The 18,405-nt window shown below is 41.2% G+C and overlaps 1 gene segment (V, D, J or C); it reads left to right on the top strand.

The window, feature by feature from the left end:
- LOC131835183 (immunoglobulin heavy variable 3-74-like) overlaps positions 1-9,722 on the top strand; it is a 37,187-nt gene extending 27,465 nt beyond the window's left edge. The window contains 1 exon segment of the V gene segment in view: positions 9,404-9,722. Within this exon segment, the coding sequence occupies positions 9,404-9,717 (314 nt within the window).
- The last annotated feature ends 8,683 nt before the right edge of the window (positions 9,723-18,405 follow it).

Genomic DNA, 18,405 nt, shown 5'->3' with positions numbered 1-18,405 from the left:
AATGTTGGGTATTCATCCTTTCTGATGGAGGCATAATACTCCATAGAGTATATGGACCATATCTTCCTTATCCATTCGTCCGTTGAAGGGCATCTTGGTTCTTTCCATAGTTTGGCAATCGTGGCCATTGCAGCTATAAGCATTGGGGTATAGATGGCCCTTCTTTTCAAGACATCTGTATCTTTGGGGTAAATACCCAGGAGTGCAATGGCAGGGTCATAGGGAAGTTCTATTTTTAATTTCTTGAGGAATCTCCACACTGTTCTCCAAAGAGGCTGCACCAACTTGCATTCCCAGCAACAGTGGAAGAGGGTTTCCCTTTCTCCACATCCCCTACAACACATGTTGTTTCCTGTGTTGCTAATTTTGGCCATTCTAACTGGTGTAAGGTGATATCTCAATGTCGTTTTAATTTGAATCTCCCTGATGGCAAGTGATGATGAACATTTTTTCATGTGTCTGATAGCCATTTGTATGTCTTTATTGAAGAAGTCTCTGTCCATATCTTCTGCCCAGTTTTTTGATATGATTGTCTGTTTTGTGTGTGTTGAGTTTGAGGAGTTCATTATAGATCCTGGATATCAACCTTTTGTCTGTACTGTCATTTACAAATAGCTTCTCCCATTCCGTGGGTTGCCTCTTTGTTTTCTTTACTGTTTCCTTTTTTTTTTAAATTTGTATAATATTTTTATTTTTTATAAACATATATTTTTATCCCCAGGGGTACAGGTCTGTGAATCACCAGGTTTACACACTTCACAGCACTCACCAAAGCACATACCCTCCCCAATGTCCATAATCCCACCCCCTTCTCCCAAACCCCCTCCCCCCAGCAAACCTCAGTTTCTTTTGTGAGATTAAGAGTCACTTATGGTTTGTCTCCCTCCCAATCCCATTTTCTTTCATTTTTTGAAAGAAGTTGCTGTGGCTGATATTGAAGAGATTAGTTCCTATGTTCTCCTCTAGGATTCTGATGGATTCCTTTCAAACACTGAGGTGGAGCATAACAAATAGCATAGAGGACATGGGGAGATAGAGAGGAGAAGGAAGTTGGGGGAATTTGGAAGGGGAGGTGAACCATGAGAGACTATGGACTCTGAAAAACAATCTGAGGGTTTTGAAGGGGCACGGGTGGGAGGTCGGGGTACCAGGTGGTGGGTATTATAGAGGGCATGGATTGCATGGAGCACTGGGTGTGGTGCAAAAATAATGAATACTGTTATGCTGAAAATAAATAAAAAATAAATTTTAAAAAATCACAAAAAAATGCACAAAATACAGAGCCACTAACATTGTTTATTCCTGTCCTAAAATACCAATCAATCACAAATATCCTGATGGTTATCAACTTTACAGGAATCCCAGAGGCACACAGTATGCAGCACAGTCACCCAGATTAACCTGTACACTTGATAGAAGGAGCATAAAGTGTATGCTGGACATGAGGCCACAGAGGCATCAACAGTCTAAAGCAAAAGAAGAAAGGTGCTTGGTGGGGGTGGGTGGTGTCACTATCTTAAACAAAGTTCACAGCATCAATATTAGCGACAACAAGGTAAAGCAGTGAAACCTACAACACGTGTGTTTCGGATGTGGAGTATGAACATTACACACACGCACTCACTCTCTCTTTCTTTCTCTCTCTCTCTCTCTCACACACACACACACTTATTCACTCACACAAGAGAGTAAAACCTTCATCACTTTCCCCTAATTTTTCTGCAGCAAAGGTGGTCCTAAGAGAGAAATATACAGCATATAGGAAGACATCAAGAAGCAAGAAAAATTTGAAAGGCACACTAACGTGTTGCACCTGGGTGGCTCAGTGGGTTAAGCTTCTTCCTTTGTCTCAGGTCATGATCTCAGCGTCCTGGAATTGGGCCCCACATCAGGCTCTCTGCCCAGTGGAGAGTCCGCTTTCCCCTCTCTTTCTCTCTGCCAGCATCTGCCTACTTGTGATTTCTCTCTCTGTCAAATAAATACAAAAAAAAAAAAAAAAAAAAACCTCTAAAAAATGAAAAAGAGTCCAGCTAATGTTACATCTGAAGGATCTGGAGAAAGTACAATGACTAAAGCCTAAATACAGCAAAAGGAAGGAAATACTAGAGACTAGAGCAGAAATAAATGATATAAAATTCTAAAAAAAGAGAGAACAAGTTTAAAAAAAAAAGTTTGTTTCTCTGAAAAAAAAATAAAATTGAGAAACCTCTGCCTAGATTTATCAAAAATAAAAGAGAAATCCCCAAATAAATAACATCAGAAATCAATATATTGGGGTGCCTGGGTGGCTCAGTGGGTTAAGGCCTCTGCCTTCGGCTCAGGTCATGATCCCAAGTTCCTGGGTTCAAGCCCCGCATCTGGCTCTCTGCTCAGCAGGGAGCCTGCTTCCCTTCCTCTCTCTCTGCCTGCTTCTCTGCCTACTTGTGATCTCTGTCTGTCAAATAAATAAATAAAATTAAAAAAAAAGAAATCAATATATTTCTCTGGGGAACAAACAGTGTTTTGGAGAGGTGGAGGTCAGGGGATGGGTTAATTTGGTAATAGGCAATAAGGACACGTGTTGGATGAGCACTGGCTGTTATACACAAATAAAGAATTGTTGAATACAGCAGCCAAAAGTAATGGTGGCTAACTGAAAATAATTTTAAAAGGAATTTAAGCAGATAATATTGTGAGAATATATAAATAAATAAATAAATATAGAATTCTAGGAAGAATATTCCCCAGTCCAAATCCTGAAATTATACTCAAAATTTTGTGTTCAAACCAGGGGTGGTTGGGGGGGGGGGGATGGGATAACTGGCTGATGGGCATTAAGGAGGGCACGTGATGGAATGAGCAGAGGTGTTATACGCAACTGATAAATCACTAAATCTACCCCTGAAACCGGTAATGCAGTGTGTTTTAACTGAACTGAATTTAAATTAAAAAATTTAAAACATAAAATAAGAAATCAGGGGTGGTTGGGTTACATTGAGAGAGTATGTGCTATAGTGAGTGCTGAGAAGTGTTTAAGTCTGAGGATTCACAGACCTGTATCACTGGGACTAATAATACATTATATGTTAATAAAAATTAAATAAAAAAGAAATCAGTCTAATCTAGTGTGTCATTCAAAGTTCTTGTTTTGAAAAATGCCACTGGAATTTTGATAGAGATGGCTGGAAGTATAGATTGCTCTGGACAGTATAGATATTTTAACAATGTTTATTCTTCCAATCCATGAGCATGGAATGCTTTTTCATCATTTTGTGCTGGAACAAGCACTCCTAAAATTTGTATGGAACCAGAAAAGACATTGAACTGCTAAGGAAATGTTGAAAAAGAAAAAGAAAAAAAAAACTGGGACATCACATTACGTGATTTCAAGCTTTACTACAAAGCTGTGATCACCAAGACATCATGGTACTGGCACATAAACAGACATATACACCAGTGGAACAGAGGAGAGAGCCCAGTTTGGACCCTCAACTTTATGGTCAAATAATCTCTGACAAAGCAGGAAAAATTACACAGTGGGGGAAAAAAAAACTAATGATGTACTGCATGCTCACTAGCATAACACAATAATTTTTAAAATGCTAGAAATAGAAAAAAAAAAGAAAAACATTCTCTTCACACATTAGAATACTGCTGAGTGAAATCAGTCAAGCAGAGAGAGTCAAATATCATATGGTTTTGCTTATTTGTGAACCATAAAGAAGAACACAGAGGACAGGGGGAGATGGAGAGGAGAAGGGAGTTGGGAGAAATTGGAGGAGGAGATGAACCATGAGAGTCTGTGGACTAGAAGGAACTAACTGACGGTTTTGGAAGGGAGGGGGATAGGAGTTTGGGTGAGCCTGGTGGTGGGCATTATGGAGGGCAAGTATTGCATGGAGCACTGGGTGTGGTACATAAACAATGAATTCAGTAACGCTGAAAAGAAATTTAAAAATAAATAATTTTTTTAAAGAAAGAAAGGAAGCAAACAGGTGACTAATCCACACGAAGTCAGCACACTCCAATTTCAAACTAGATTACAAAACCATTTTCATGAAAACAGTATGGTACTGGCATTAAAAACAGACACACAGGACAATGGAACACAAAAGAAAGCTTGGAAACTGATAATCCTAGTATGTTTGGCAAAATTTATTCATTCATATATTAAAGATATATTTCAACTTGACTTTGATAGAATTATTAACTCTGAATGGGAATTTATAATCTTGATGTCCCGTATCAACATTCCCTACCAATAAATGCATTGAAAAATATATATTTATTTATTTGACAAAAAGAGATCACAAGTAGGCAGAGAGGCAGGCGGAGTGGGTGAAGCAGGCTCCTGGCTAGGCAGAGAGCCTGATGGAGGGCTGGATCCCAGGACCACAGGATCATGACTTGAGCCACAGGCAGAAGTTTTAACCCACTGAGGTGCCCAGAAGCTCGATAAATGCATTACTTAAACAAACAAACAAACAACAACAACAACAACAAAAAGAATACCACATACTGTCTAAGTGCTCTCAGTGATCTTTGTAGATCAGTGATCTACAAACAAAGCAATCGTTGTTTTTAACTTGTAAAGAACTGAACCTAAGTCTGGAGCTAAATATATACTCAGAGGACATGCAAATAGGGTCTTCCCTCCACTGAATAAAACAGCCCAGCCTGGACCATGCAGCTGGGAGAGGAGCCCCAGCCCTGGGATTTCCAGGTGTCCACATTCACTGATCAGGGCAGAACACCAAGAACTCACCATGAAGTTTGTGCTTGGCTGGATTTCCCTTGTTACTCTTTTAAAAGGTAATTCATGGTGAACAACAGACATTGAGGATGTGAGTGAATATGAGTGAGAGAAACCATGGGTGTGTGACAGTTTCCTGACCAGGATGTCTTGTGTCTGCAGGTGTCCAGTGTGAGGTGCAGCTGGTGGAGTCTGGGGGAGACCTGGCAAAGCCTGGGGGGTCCCTGAGACTCTCCTGTGCAGCCTCTGGATTCACCTTCAGTAACTATGGCATGAGCTGGGTCCGGCAGACTCCAGGGAAGGGGCTGCAGTGGGTCGCATATATTAGCAGTAGTAGTAGTTACACATACTATGCAGACTCTGTGAAGGGCCAATTCACCGTCTCCAGAGACAATGGGAAGAACACGCTGTATCTGCAGATGAGCAGCCTGAGAGCTGAGGACACGGCCATGTATTACTGTGCGAGAGACACAGTGAGGGGAAATCAGTGTGAGCCCAGACACAAACCTCAAACTACAAGGGTATCAGACCAGCAGAGGGTGCACACTCCTCACCAGTTCTGTCTTTAATCCCAGGAGCAGGTGCAGATGGAGTCTATGACATATTTCCTGCCAGGGTCTGAGGTTTCCTCTCCATAGAGCAGTTTCCCCAAGGAGCCTTCTTGACATCATTCTGTGCTTACCTATTCACTCTCTGACTTAGAAACTTAGTTGTAGCAGGAAGACAAATATACAAAAAGATGTCAGTTACATTAGTTTCCTCTTGTCCTTAAATACCAATAAATTACAAATATCCTGATGCAGGTCAACAGAACCTTCATAAGAATCTCAGTGGCAATCACTGTGGATCACAAGAACCTCCATCGGAGCCAGAAGATCACACGCACACACACACACACACACACACACACACACACTCACACACACACACACACACACACACATACACACAGGAGTATAAAACCTCCACTAAAAAAATAAAATTAAATTTCAGAAAATAGTAGAAAAACTCTATCACCATCCTGTAACTTCTCTGCAGCAAAGGCGTTCCTAAGACAGAAATACACAGCATACAGGAAGACCTCAAGAAGCAAGAAAATTCTCAAATAAACAACCTAACATTAAAGGTGCTAGAGAAAGAGCAGCTGAATCTTAAATATAGCAGAAGGAAGGAAATAGCAAGATTAGAGCAGGAAGAAATTATATAAAAACTAAGAAACACAGAACAGATCAAAGAAACCAGGGTCTGCATATTTTTTTTCTAACTCAATTAGATATGATATAATATTCAACACTCCATCTGTTCAGTATAAAACCATGTGCTCATCACGTCACATGATCCTTTGTGGGAAAAAAAAAAAAACAACACAATACATCTCAGAATCCTCCACTTAAATTTACCAAAATAAAAGAGAAAGGGCCCAAATAAATAATAAAGGACTCTAAGTGGTCCAGTGTGTCATTCAAAGCACGTATTTCCTTGGTGCATAAACAATGAATTCTGGAACTGAAAAAAAAAAATTTAAAAACTTGAAAAAAGTCTATATTATTTTTTAATATTTACTTAGCCAGCATATAGTACATTATTAGTTTTTGGTGAAATGTTCAAAGATTCATTAGTTGTGTATAACACTCATCACGTCACCTGCCCTCCTTAATCCCCATCACCTGGCTGCCCCATTCCCCACCACCCTCACTTCTATAACTCTTGTTTGTTTCCCAGAATCCAGAGTCTCTCATGGTTTGTCTCACTCTCTGATTTCTTTTATTTTATTTTATTTTATTTTATTTTATTTTATTTTTCAGTGTTCCAAGATTCACTGCTTATGCACCGCACCCACTGCTCCATGCAATACGTGCCCTCCTTAACACCCACCATCAGGCTCACCCTTGCCTCCACCCCCCTCCACTCTAAAACCCTTAGTTTGTTTCTCAGAGTCCACGGTCTCTCATGTTTCATATCCCTCTCCAAATTACTGCAATTCAGTTTCCCTTTCCCTCTCCTAATGTCCTTCATGTTATTCCTTATGCTCCACAAGTAAGAAAAACCATATGATAATTGAATTCTCTGTGGTCCTCCTCACTATTCCTTATGCTCCACGTAGAAGTGAAACCACAGCATAATTATCATTCTTTGCTTGACTTATTCTACTTCACATAACACCCTCCGGTTCCATCCAAGTCAATGAAATGGTATGTATTCATCCTTTCTGATGGCTGAGTAATATTCAATTGTATATATGGACCACATCGTCATTTTCATACCATTTATATATGGAAGAACACCTCAGTTCCTTCCACAGTTTGCTATAGTGAACATTACTCCTTTAAATATTGGGGCTCATGTACCCCTTTTTTCACTGCACATGTTTCTTTGGGGTAAATAGTAGTGCAGTGGCTGAGTCAAAGGGTAGTTCTATTTTTAACTTTTTGAAGAACCTAGACACTGTTTTCCAAAGTGACTGTAACAACTTTCATATCCATCAACAGCATAAGAGGGTTCCCCTTTCTCCACAACCTCTTCAACATTTGTTGTTCCCTATCTTGTTAATTTTAGTCTCTCTAAATCGTATAAGGTAATATATCATTGTATTTTTTAATCACAACATTCCAAACTTTATTGCATTCTTACTGTAGAACCTGTCAAGTGATTTTAGCTTTTTAAATTTTTTAAATTTCTTTCCAGTGTACCAGAATTCATTGTTTATGTACCATGCCCAGTGTTCCATGAAATATGTGCCCTCCATAATACCCACCACCGGGCTCACCCAACCTCCAAACCCCCGCCCCTTCAAAAGCCTCATATTGTTTTTTCAGAGTCCACAGTCTCTCCTGCTTCATCTTCACCACCAATTTCCCTCAATTCCCTTCTCCTCTCCATCTCCCTATGTCCTCCATGTTATTTGTTTTGCTCCACAAATAAGTGAAACCATATGATAATTGACTCTCTGCTTGACTTATTTCTTTTTTTTTTAATTTTTTCAATTTATTTATTTTCAGAAAAACAGTATTCATTATTTTTCACCACACCCAGTGCTCCATGCAATCCGTGCCCTCTATAATACCCACGACCTGGTACCCCAACCCCCCTCACCCCCACCACTTCAAACCCCTCAGATTGTGTTTTAGAGTCCATAGTCTCTCATAACTCACCTTCCCTTCCAATTTCCCCCAACTCCCTTCTCCTCTCTAACTCCCCTTGTCCTCCATGCTATTTGTTATGCTCCACAAATAAGTGAAACCATATGATAATTGACTCTCTCTGCTTGACTGATTTCACTCAGCATAATCTCTTCCAGTCCCATCCATGTTGCTACAAAAGTTGGGTATGGAGGCATCATACCCCATAGTGTATATGGACCACATCTTCCTTATCCATTCATCCGTTGAAGGGCATCTTGGTTCTTTCCACAGCACTGGGTGTAATGCATAAAGAATGAATTCTGGAATACTGAAAAGAAATTTTTTTTTTAAACTGAACATATTGTGCTCTTTGTCATCTTTGGAATGTTGCCTATCAAAAAAAAAAAGTAAATAAAAACGTTTAAAAAAGTAATAAATATCATGGTCTTGTCAAGTATTTGAGCAATAGAAGTAGAAATAAAGTTAAACTTAATACAATTACAAAATTATATATGCTAGAAAATTAAAGCTTGTGTAAGGTAACATGAGATCATTAGTAATGTGGGGACAGAGTGAAGAAGGAATGAGGAAGGAAGAATTTCAAAGAAAATACATGAAATTTTGTGGGAAATTGATTTGCTTGCTCTGGATAATGCTGATTCTGACAAAAGGGTTTACCATATCACACAATCTACACTTGTGCATTTCATCCTGTGTGAAGTACACTCATCACAGCTATTGCAGATAATGCCGGAGATGACTTGGGAGGAACGTAGAGATACTGAAATGTTAGAGACTTGAAAATAGAACTGCACAAACACTAATTCTCTCTACTTTTTAGAGAAAATCTAAAAGAAGCAAAATCATCTTGTCCCCATCAACAGCAGAGATTCCACCTTCCTCATGAACCTGCCCACTCTGTCCTAAAGGCGATTCAGAGGACATGAGGTCTGTGGGGGGAGGACCCCAGGCCAATTCCTGGGGCTCACACCCCACACATGCTCTTGGACACCTTACACAACCTCTATAATTATGGGTGTATGTTCAAAACTCTTTATGGTGTAACATGAAACAAACACCCCAAGATGTGGGTAAATGTGTAGAAAGAGCACAGGAGGCCAAGTGTGTACTCTGGAAAATCATATAATAAAAAAATAATTTTTCCCAAATCCTGTCAATGCCACAAAGTCACAGCAGTCACACCTGCTCTGGTCACTGCCCTCTCCATCAGCTTAGATCTCAAGCTGGATATATAGTTAGAGGGCATGCAAATATGGACCTCCCTCTGCAGATTAAAACAGCCCAGTCTGGACCCTGCAGCTTGGAGAGGAAACCCAGCCACGGGATTTCCAGCTGTTCCCACTCAGTAATTAGGAGAGGACAGAGAAAACTCACCATGGAGTTTGTGCTGGGCTGGGTTTTCCTTGTTGCTCTATAATTTATAAGGTAATTTACACAGAATAAGAGACCGTGAGTGTGAGAGTGGATATGAGTGAGACAAAGAGTGGGTGTGTGACAGTTTCCTGACAAGGATGTCTTGTGTCTGCAGGTGTCCAGTGTGAGATGCAGTTGGTGGAATCTGGGGGAGACCTAGTGAAGCCTAGTGGGTCCCTGAGACTCTCCTGTGCAGCCTCTGGTTTCACCTTCAGCAGCTACTACATGAACTGGTTTCGCAAGCCTCCAGGGAAGGGGCTGCAGTGGGTCGCATATATTAGCTATGATGGAAGCAGCACAAGCTATGCAGACTCTGTGAAGGGCCAATTCACCATCTCCAGAGACAACGGCAAGAACACGCTGTATCTGCAGATGAACAGCCTGAGAGCCAAGGACACGGCCATGTATTACTTGCAACAGACACAGTGAGGGGACATCAGTGTGAGCCCAGACACAATCCTCACTGTAGGACGGGATCTGGACCACCAGGGGGTGCACACCACTCACCAGTTCTGTCTTTAAGCCCCAGGAGCAGGCACAGCTGATGATATGGGCAGGTTTCCTGTCAGGGCATTTGCCATTCGTGCCTTCAAGCTTTTTCCCCAAGGGAGCCTCTCTGGACACATGATTCTGGGATTCCTCTTCAGTCTCTGATTTAGAAATTTGGGACAACAACTTTATGAACAGCACAAAAGACAGTGTCAATTATACTTGCTTGTTCCTGTCTCAAAATACCGATGAATTACAAATATCTCCATATGTGTCATCTGAACCTTACAGGATTCCCAGCTACACTCTCTGTTCATTAGAAGATCACCAAGCTCAGTGTGCAAGCTTGTCAAAACCAGTGTAAAGTGCGTGCTGGATATGAGCCTACAGAGGCATCAAAAATGAAAAGGAAGAGAATTAACAGCCCTGGTACAGTGTCAAACTTGAACTGTACTCACAGTATCAATATTAATGACAACATGGAATAGAAGAGGAAACCTGCACCAGGATGTTGTGTGGATAGAGTTTGAAGGTCACAAACAATCACAGAGACACACATACACACCCAAGTGAATATAAAATTTTTAAATATAATTTTATTTTCTCAGAGTTCCAAGAATCATCGTTTATGCACCACACCTTATGCTCCATACACTAGATGCCCTCCTTAATACCGAACACCAGGCTCATCCATCCCCACACCCCCTTGCTTGCAAAACACTCAGTTTGTTTCTCAGAGGCCACAGTCTCTCGTGGTTCATCTCCCCCTCTGATTCACCCCATTTCACTTTTTCTTTCCTTCTCCTAATGTCATCTGTGTTATTCCTCATGCTTCACAAGTAAGTGAAACCACATGATAATTGACTTTCTCTGCTTGACTTATTTCACTCAGCATAATCTCTTCGAGTCCCCTCCATATTGCTACAAAAGTTGGTGGGAATGCAAGTTGATGCAGCTTCTTTGGAGAACAGTGTGAAGATTCCTCAAGAAATTAAAAATAGAACTTCCCTATGACCCTGCGATTGCACTCCTGGGTATTTAACCCAAGGATACAGATGTCGTGAAAAGAAGGGCCATCTGTATCCCAATGTTTATAGCAGCAATGGCCACGGTCGCCAAACTATGGAGAGAACCAAGATGCCCTTCAATGGACGAATGGATGGAAAATGTGGTCCATATACACTATGGGGTATTATGCCTCCATCAGAAAGGATGAATATCCAAATTTTGTAGCAACATGGACGGGGCTCATTTTTTTAATATAGATAATTTTTTAACCTATTTACCATCACAGTGAGATGTCCAGTACATCAAATTCCATAATAACCTTCTAACCTGAACATTTTGATACATACACCTGTGTTTTCCATTTTTTAATTAATTTATTTATTTTCAGAAAAAAGTATTCATTATTTTTTCACCACACCCAGTGCTCCATGCAATCCATGCCCTCTATAATACCCACCAAACTGGTACCCCAACCCCCCACACTCCCACCACTTCAAACCCCTCAGATTGTGTTTTAAAGTCCATAGTCTCTCATGACTCACCTCCCCTTCCAATTTCCCCCAACTCCCTTCTCCTCTCTAACTCCCCATGTCCTCCATGCTATTTGTTATGCTCCACAAATAAGTGAAACCATATGATAATTGACTCTCTCTGATTGACTTATTTCACTCAGCATAATCTCTTCCAGTCCCGTCCATGTTGCTACAAAAGTTGGGTATTCATCCTTTCTGATGGAGGCATCATACTCCATAGTGTATATGGACCACATCTTCCTTATCCATTCATCTGTTTTAGGGCATCTTGTTTCTTTCCACAGTTTGGCGATGGTGACCATTGCTGCTATAAACATTGGGGTACAGATGACCCTTATTTTCACTACATCTGTATCTTTGGGGTAAATACCCAGGAATGCAATGGCAGGGTCATAGGGAAGTTCTATTTTTAATTTCTTGAGGAATCTCCACACTGTTCAAAGTTTTATAGCTTGTAGGGTTAGGGAGTTACTTGCCTTTTTTTAAATTTTGCTTCTTGACTATTCATTTGCTTTATTTTAACTTTTGTATAGTTGCCTTCTGTTTATGTCCTTTGTATGTGACAGAAGAATAGAACAACACAACCAGTAAACATTAACATACTCTATGTATCTCAACTCTACTCGGTTAAACCAGTAACACCAGGAAGCTCTTGGAAAGATGCAGATGACATCTTATGAGGGGCAAAACTAAGGTCCAGTCCTGAGGCCCTGATCATTGCAGGGCTGGTCCACACGTCAGGTGTGGTGGAAGAAATGAGACTCTGTTGGAGATGCTTCAGTGTGAAATCATGTGGTGTATAGGCTTGTCACCATTGCATTTCAAATATTTAAGATTCTACATATTATGTGGGTTTTTTTTTCTAAAATAAAAAATTAAAGGCAGGCATATTTAACAACTAACAGAAAATTTATGCTCATATGTTTAGTGAATGGTTTTATAGTTTCATAAGAATTTCAACGTTTTCTCTAATTTAGGTAGAAATAGAGAAATTATGTCCCAAAGGGATATTCATTGGGATCTAGAGTAAAGAGACTCAACTTTTTGAATTTATCCATTTTCTCCCTGACTGGTTGTGGACATAATTAACAAAAACAGTCATGACTCTCTGTGTGGTGCCATATGGGTTGGCATTTCCTAACTCGTCTGTGCCCACACCTCACTGGCAGCTGTCAAAACACCTTGCATCCCACATCCTGCCCAAGTGTGTTCGTCCTGAGCTCCTGGGCCAGGCTGGTTCACAGCAGTGCATCTGAGAACTCATGAAGCATGGACAAGTGACAGCTGGCCTTTCCTTGCACCTCCCATTCCTCCGCAGGAACAAGCCCAAGCTTGAGAATGCATGTTTACGATGTGTTGTTCCCAGGTCCTCACTGTCTGACACCACACATGTATTCCAGTACTTGCTGCATTTTTCTTATTTTATATTTAATTTAAATTTTAATAGTTACCACACAGTGTAATATTGGCTTCTGGAGTATAATTCAGTGATTCATCATTACATACAACACCTAGTGTCATCAAAACTGGTGCCCTCTTTCATGCTCATCATCCATCTCCCCAATCCTCACTCATCTCCCTCTAGCAACCTGCGGTTTGTTCTCTATTACTAAGAGTCACTTATGGTTGTTTCCCTCCTTCATTTTTTTTCTTTTCCTACTTCACTTATGTTCATTTGTTTTTCTTCATAAATTCCACATATGAATCTTAAATGGGAGAAGATATCTGAAAAAAACTTATATGATAAAGTTTAATATCCATAATCTATAAAGACTTTCCCACACTCAACATGCAAATAATACAGTTAAAAATGGTCAGAAGAAAGGAAGTAATAAACACTTATTGAAATAAGACATCCAGATGGTTATCAGGTACATGAAAAGATGCTGAACATTAGCCATCATCGGGGAAGCACAAATCAAAACCATGGAAAGATGTCACCTCATACCTGACAGAATGACTAAAATCCAATACCTGCTGAAGACAATTCTCAGACCAATGGAAATCTCATTAGTGATTCACATCAAATATAAACGGAAGCATATAGAGAAGTGGTTTCTAGGACTATTCCTCCCAAGAAAAGCAGCTGACCCTCACCTTACTGATAGAGGAGACATTTCCCATACAATAGAACCTATGAATTTATACCCTCAGGAGGGAAAAACTTCAGCGGCTTAAGAGCACCTGATAGATCATAGGGACTTAATCCAACATTCCTGCTCATGTCTGAATAAAATAAATATTGGATAGTGTTGCCTATGAGCAGAGTGTGGAGCTCAAGTAAAGGAAGTAAGTATGAGGACATATCCTATCAATAGGACAATCCATAGTGGTTATGCTGAGAGGGTAACTCTTTGCATGTTGGATAAATGGGGAAGGCAAAAGAGGAGTCCCTGTATCTCTGCAAGGGTCTGTGACACCTGCTGGTGCACTGGGACCAACAGGGTGCACTCACAATCCCTCTGACTCAAGAACCATGAAGTTCATGATCCAGGACAAGAGGTTGGTTGATGGCTGGTCTCCTCTCGATGGTTTCCAGCTAAATGCTCTGTTAACTTCTCCCACACAGAAACACAGTAAACAGTTTGTAAATCTGTGGAAATACAAAAGAGTCCTCCATTTTTGGAATAAACCATCAAAATGACAAAAACCAAAATTGCCAAGAGTGAAGCACTGGGATAAATATAATTGATATCATCATGACAATAAATATGAACATAGAAGTACAATGATCCCCATTTCAGAAATGAAGAACTGTCTTTAACTAACAGCATGCGTTCTGATCTCAAGTGTTCTGATGTTAATTGTTTAAATAATAATTCCATTCTTTTATCTTTATTTAAAGTTTTCCATGGATGTGTACAGAGAGAACAGGTATAAATGTCCCTTGTGGTTGTTGATAGCCCACAGCATCTCCACAAGCTCTGTGAGTTTCTGTCAAGGCTTCTCAGTGTCTCCAAGTTTTGTGACAGAAAGACCTGGTTGCTCCACAAATAAGTGAAACCATAGGATAATTGACTCTCTCTGCTTGACTTATTTCACTCAGCATAAACTCTTCCAGTCCCGTCCATATTGCTACAAAAGTTGGGTAGTCATACTTTCTGATGGAGGCATAATACTCCGTAGTGTATATGGACCACATCTTCCTTATCCATTCACCCGTGGAGCATAACAAATAGCATGGAGGACAAGGAGAGATGGAGAGGAGAAGGGACTTGAGGGAAATTGGAAGTGGAGGTGAACCATGAAAGACTATGGACTCTGAAAAACTATCTGAGGGTTTTGAAGGGGCAGGGTTGGGGAGATTGGGGGAACCAGGTGGTGGGTATTATGGAGGGCACATATTGCATGGAGCACTGGGTGTGGTGCATAAACGATGAACTCTGGAACACTTAAAAGAAATTTTAAAAAATAAATAATTTTATTAAAAATGCTTTAATAATCCCAAGAAAATACAGTAAATCGGGGATTTTATTGTGGGTCAGTTGAAAATTTGTGATGGCTCTGCCAAGTCAAAGGCAAAGAATTAGTCTTTCTAATAAGGCTTCCCATTTGTATAGTAGAAGATGAAGGAATGAGCCTTATGGTTGTAAGTAATGAATCATTGTATCTATAAAGACTGATGACCAATTCTTTCAAGACCCATAAAAATTAGTGAAAGAAAAAATAAGTGACCAATAGGTATAAGGGATAAATAGTGTCCCGGGACAATGAGAATGGAAATACCTAAGAACATGATGTTAATAAAACTATTAGAAGTAGGAAGAGAGCTTACCGAAGATCTCAGGTGAAATTTCTCCAGTCCCCAAGATCACCAGCTGGTTTTGAAGGTCTTGTGTTTGAAGATTCCAGTGTGTCCATGAGAGTGCTTAGATTGAGGTGCTGGATGGGAGAAGCCTTCCATCATAACTACCCGATCCTTCAGTTGCTGATATAATATCCACGTGACATAATTTCCCCATGTGAAACCCAACATGTGATGGGACGAGGACGTGGAGACTTTGGGAAGGGTGCACAGGAGGGTAAGGCCTCATTCTGGGAATAGTGCCCCTCCTCACAGAAGAAAACTCACACCACAGACACAGGAAGGGATTAAAACTGAGGGGCTACAGAATGCAGATCTTTCTGAGGACAAGAAAGAGACACTCAGGGACAATGGTGATACCACGTTGAGGACAAAGACTCTACAACACTTTCCAGACCAAATCCTGGATCCTCCATCCTGGGCCTCACACTGTGGCCTCCCTGTGGCCTTGTGGTCTTGACCAGTACCTCTCTCTATTCTTCATTAGATTTTCCAGGAACATCTGTAAGGCTTCTGGGAGCATCACAGGAGAAAGTGTTGCTTGAGGTAAAAGGGGAAGGTGTCAGGAGAGGGGATGACCAGCAGAATGCAGCCCCATGAATGGACAGAAAGAAAGCTGTCTGGTGAGGAGTGATTGTCTGGAATCTGGGGAAGATATTCAAGCACTGACCCCACTAACCTGTCACTCTACTTCCCTGCCCACCAGGAGATGTGGAGCAGCATCAGATGAGTCAATAACTTGGTGCTGCTTCTCTTCCACCCCAGTTCTCAGGATTATCTCTCCCATAGGCATGGGGTCACCATGACTCACAGTTTCAGATACAAAATAGTCAGGGAATGTCTTCTCATGTCTGTCCTCAATCCCAGAACCAGCCTCACATCTGCTGGTGTCGGTGTCCACACTGTCCAGCAGGACCATGCATATTCCAGAGTACATTCACTAATACAACCTCATGTTTTGTGGGCATGAAGCCAGTATCCAGCCAGGTCTGAGGCACACCCACCACTGATCCTGCTGTGTGGTGTGTGCAGCCCAACTGTACAAGCCCAGAGTACAGGCTGGAGGATGGGACACTCTTGCAGTCACCACAATCCTCCCCATACCCAGAAGCACAGCTGTCTCTGAAGAAGAACCACAAGGACTTTCTACATACAACATCAAGCTCTTATGATGAGACAGTTTATCCGAACCAGAAGCAGATGCATCTCCTCCACTGTGCCTTTTTATGTGAATTACCAGCTGTTCTGGAAATGTTAGAAAGACAGGCCAGTTCTTCATGTAGCCCATCTGCATAGGTGAGAAGGAGACTGAATTCTGGGAGGACACCCCTATCTCAGAGACCTTTCATTGTCACTCAAGCAGGGGACCCTGACCCAACAAGACAGCATTCCAGATCACCTGTCCCTGCATCAGCACCAGCTTAGTTTTGGAAAGACTGCCCTGTCTAGTGACCTCCAGAGTCCTGTCCTTAGTGTCCTGGCTGTGCCCACTGGGAAAGGGGACCACCTGGGGCTTCAGGTCTACTGGGGCTTTCCCCACATGCCAAGGACTCAGTGATGGCAGCAATGACAGGGTGGGTCAACCCAGGAATGACCCTCTGAGGAGCAAGCATGGGCTCTTCTGTCCACAGCATCTGCAGGGTCCCAGGTGCTGGAAGAACACAAAACCCCAACGTGCATGCACTTCCCAGGCTCTGCTTGAATTCTTTGCTTTTGTTGTGTCGTGACGAATGGAGGCACACACCTGGTCCCAGCAACAGCATCAGTGCATGTTATTGGATAGTGGGTGTGGAGCAGACTGTGAGCTACATGCATGTACATGAGCACATACAATCAGATGTAACCTTCAATCCCAGGAACCTAAAGGAGATTAGAGGCCCCACCCCAATATCCCCCAGCATTTATGGACTCTTAATGACTACAGACTGTGTCAGTGCAGCTGGGGGCTCCAGGGAAGGGGCTCCTGGGTGGATTCAGAGATTCTTTGCTTGGGTTCTCCCTGTAGAGTGTGCAGGTCTTGTGAGGCTATCTCAGTCTTACAGGAGATGTTATCAGAGCACATGGTGTCATTGGAAGAGCTCCCTGAAGGCACATCACACAAGTTTAGGGACAGAAAGTTTTACCACTTGCCTTTCTAGGGCCTTCTGCTGTTTTAACCATTAAATTGACATAAGAAAAACAGTGAAAATGAACTTAATTTTGCATTTATTTTATTTTCATTCTTATTTTTATTTTTTATTATTTTTTCTTTCAAAAGCAGACTTGGTTTATTAAATTTTTATTTATTTTTTATTTTTTAAATTTCTTTTCAGTTTTTTATTATGTTATGTTAGTCACTATGCAGTACGTCATTAGTTTTGATTCAGTGTTCCAACACTCATTGTTTATATAGAACACCCAGGGTTCCATGCAATACATTACCTCCTTCATGCCCATCATCAGGCTGAGCCATCCCCTTAACCCGCTCCTGTCTAAAACCCTCAGAATGTTTCCCGAAGTCCACAACCTCTCATGGTTCATCACCCTTTCCAATCTGCACCCCTTCACTTGTACATTCTTTCTCCTAATGTACACCATGACATTCATGATGTTCCACAATAATTGACTTTCTCTGCTTGACTTATTTCGCACAGTATAATCTCCTCCAGTCCCATCCACATTGATACAAAAGTTGGGTATTCATACTTTCCGATGGTTAAGTAATATCCCATTGTATACGTGGACCACATCTTCTTTATCCAAACATCTCGACACTTTCCACTGTGGACATTGCTGTTATGAACATTGGGGTGCATATGCCCCTTCTTTTCACTACATCTGTATCTTTGGTGTAAATACCTAGCAGTACAATAAGAGTCATAAAAATGTAAGACACAAAGATGTGAGCAAAGCAGAAAACTCTGAAACCTTTGGAAAGATCAACAGTAAATTTGTGAAGAATGATAATAAAAAGAAGCATGGGTTTGTGGAAATAAATTAGTAAAGATATAAGGTTTGTTTGTAAAGCATCCGGGCTCTTAAAGTCCTAATCTGGTGCTAAGGACATCTCTCTCTTTCTGGTACAGAGAGGGAGCCTTTCCCATTTGACACTTATCTTCAGGTTCAGGGTGATGGGAACCTGAAAGGGTGCATGGGCCATCTCAAATAATTTAATTCCAGAGGCACATGTGGGGTGACATGTCCTGCTTCCCTTTGCCATGTAATATTGGAGTAGAAACACTGCAGTAAATACTCCATGAGCCAGGACAGCATCCTCCCTGCAGGACAGGATCTGGACTGCAT

The sequence above is a fragment of the Mustela lutreola genome, chromosome 7, assembly GCF_030435805.1.
Source record: "Mustela lutreola isolate mMusLut2 chromosome 7, mMusLut2.pri, whole genome shotgun sequence".
Classification (NCBI taxonomy): Eukaryota; Metazoa; Chordata; class Mammalia; order Carnivora; family Mustelidae; genus Mustela; species Mustela lutreola.
The sequence above is the reverse complement of the archived record's forward strand: the minus strand, read 5'-3'. Positions and strand labels throughout refer to the sequence as shown.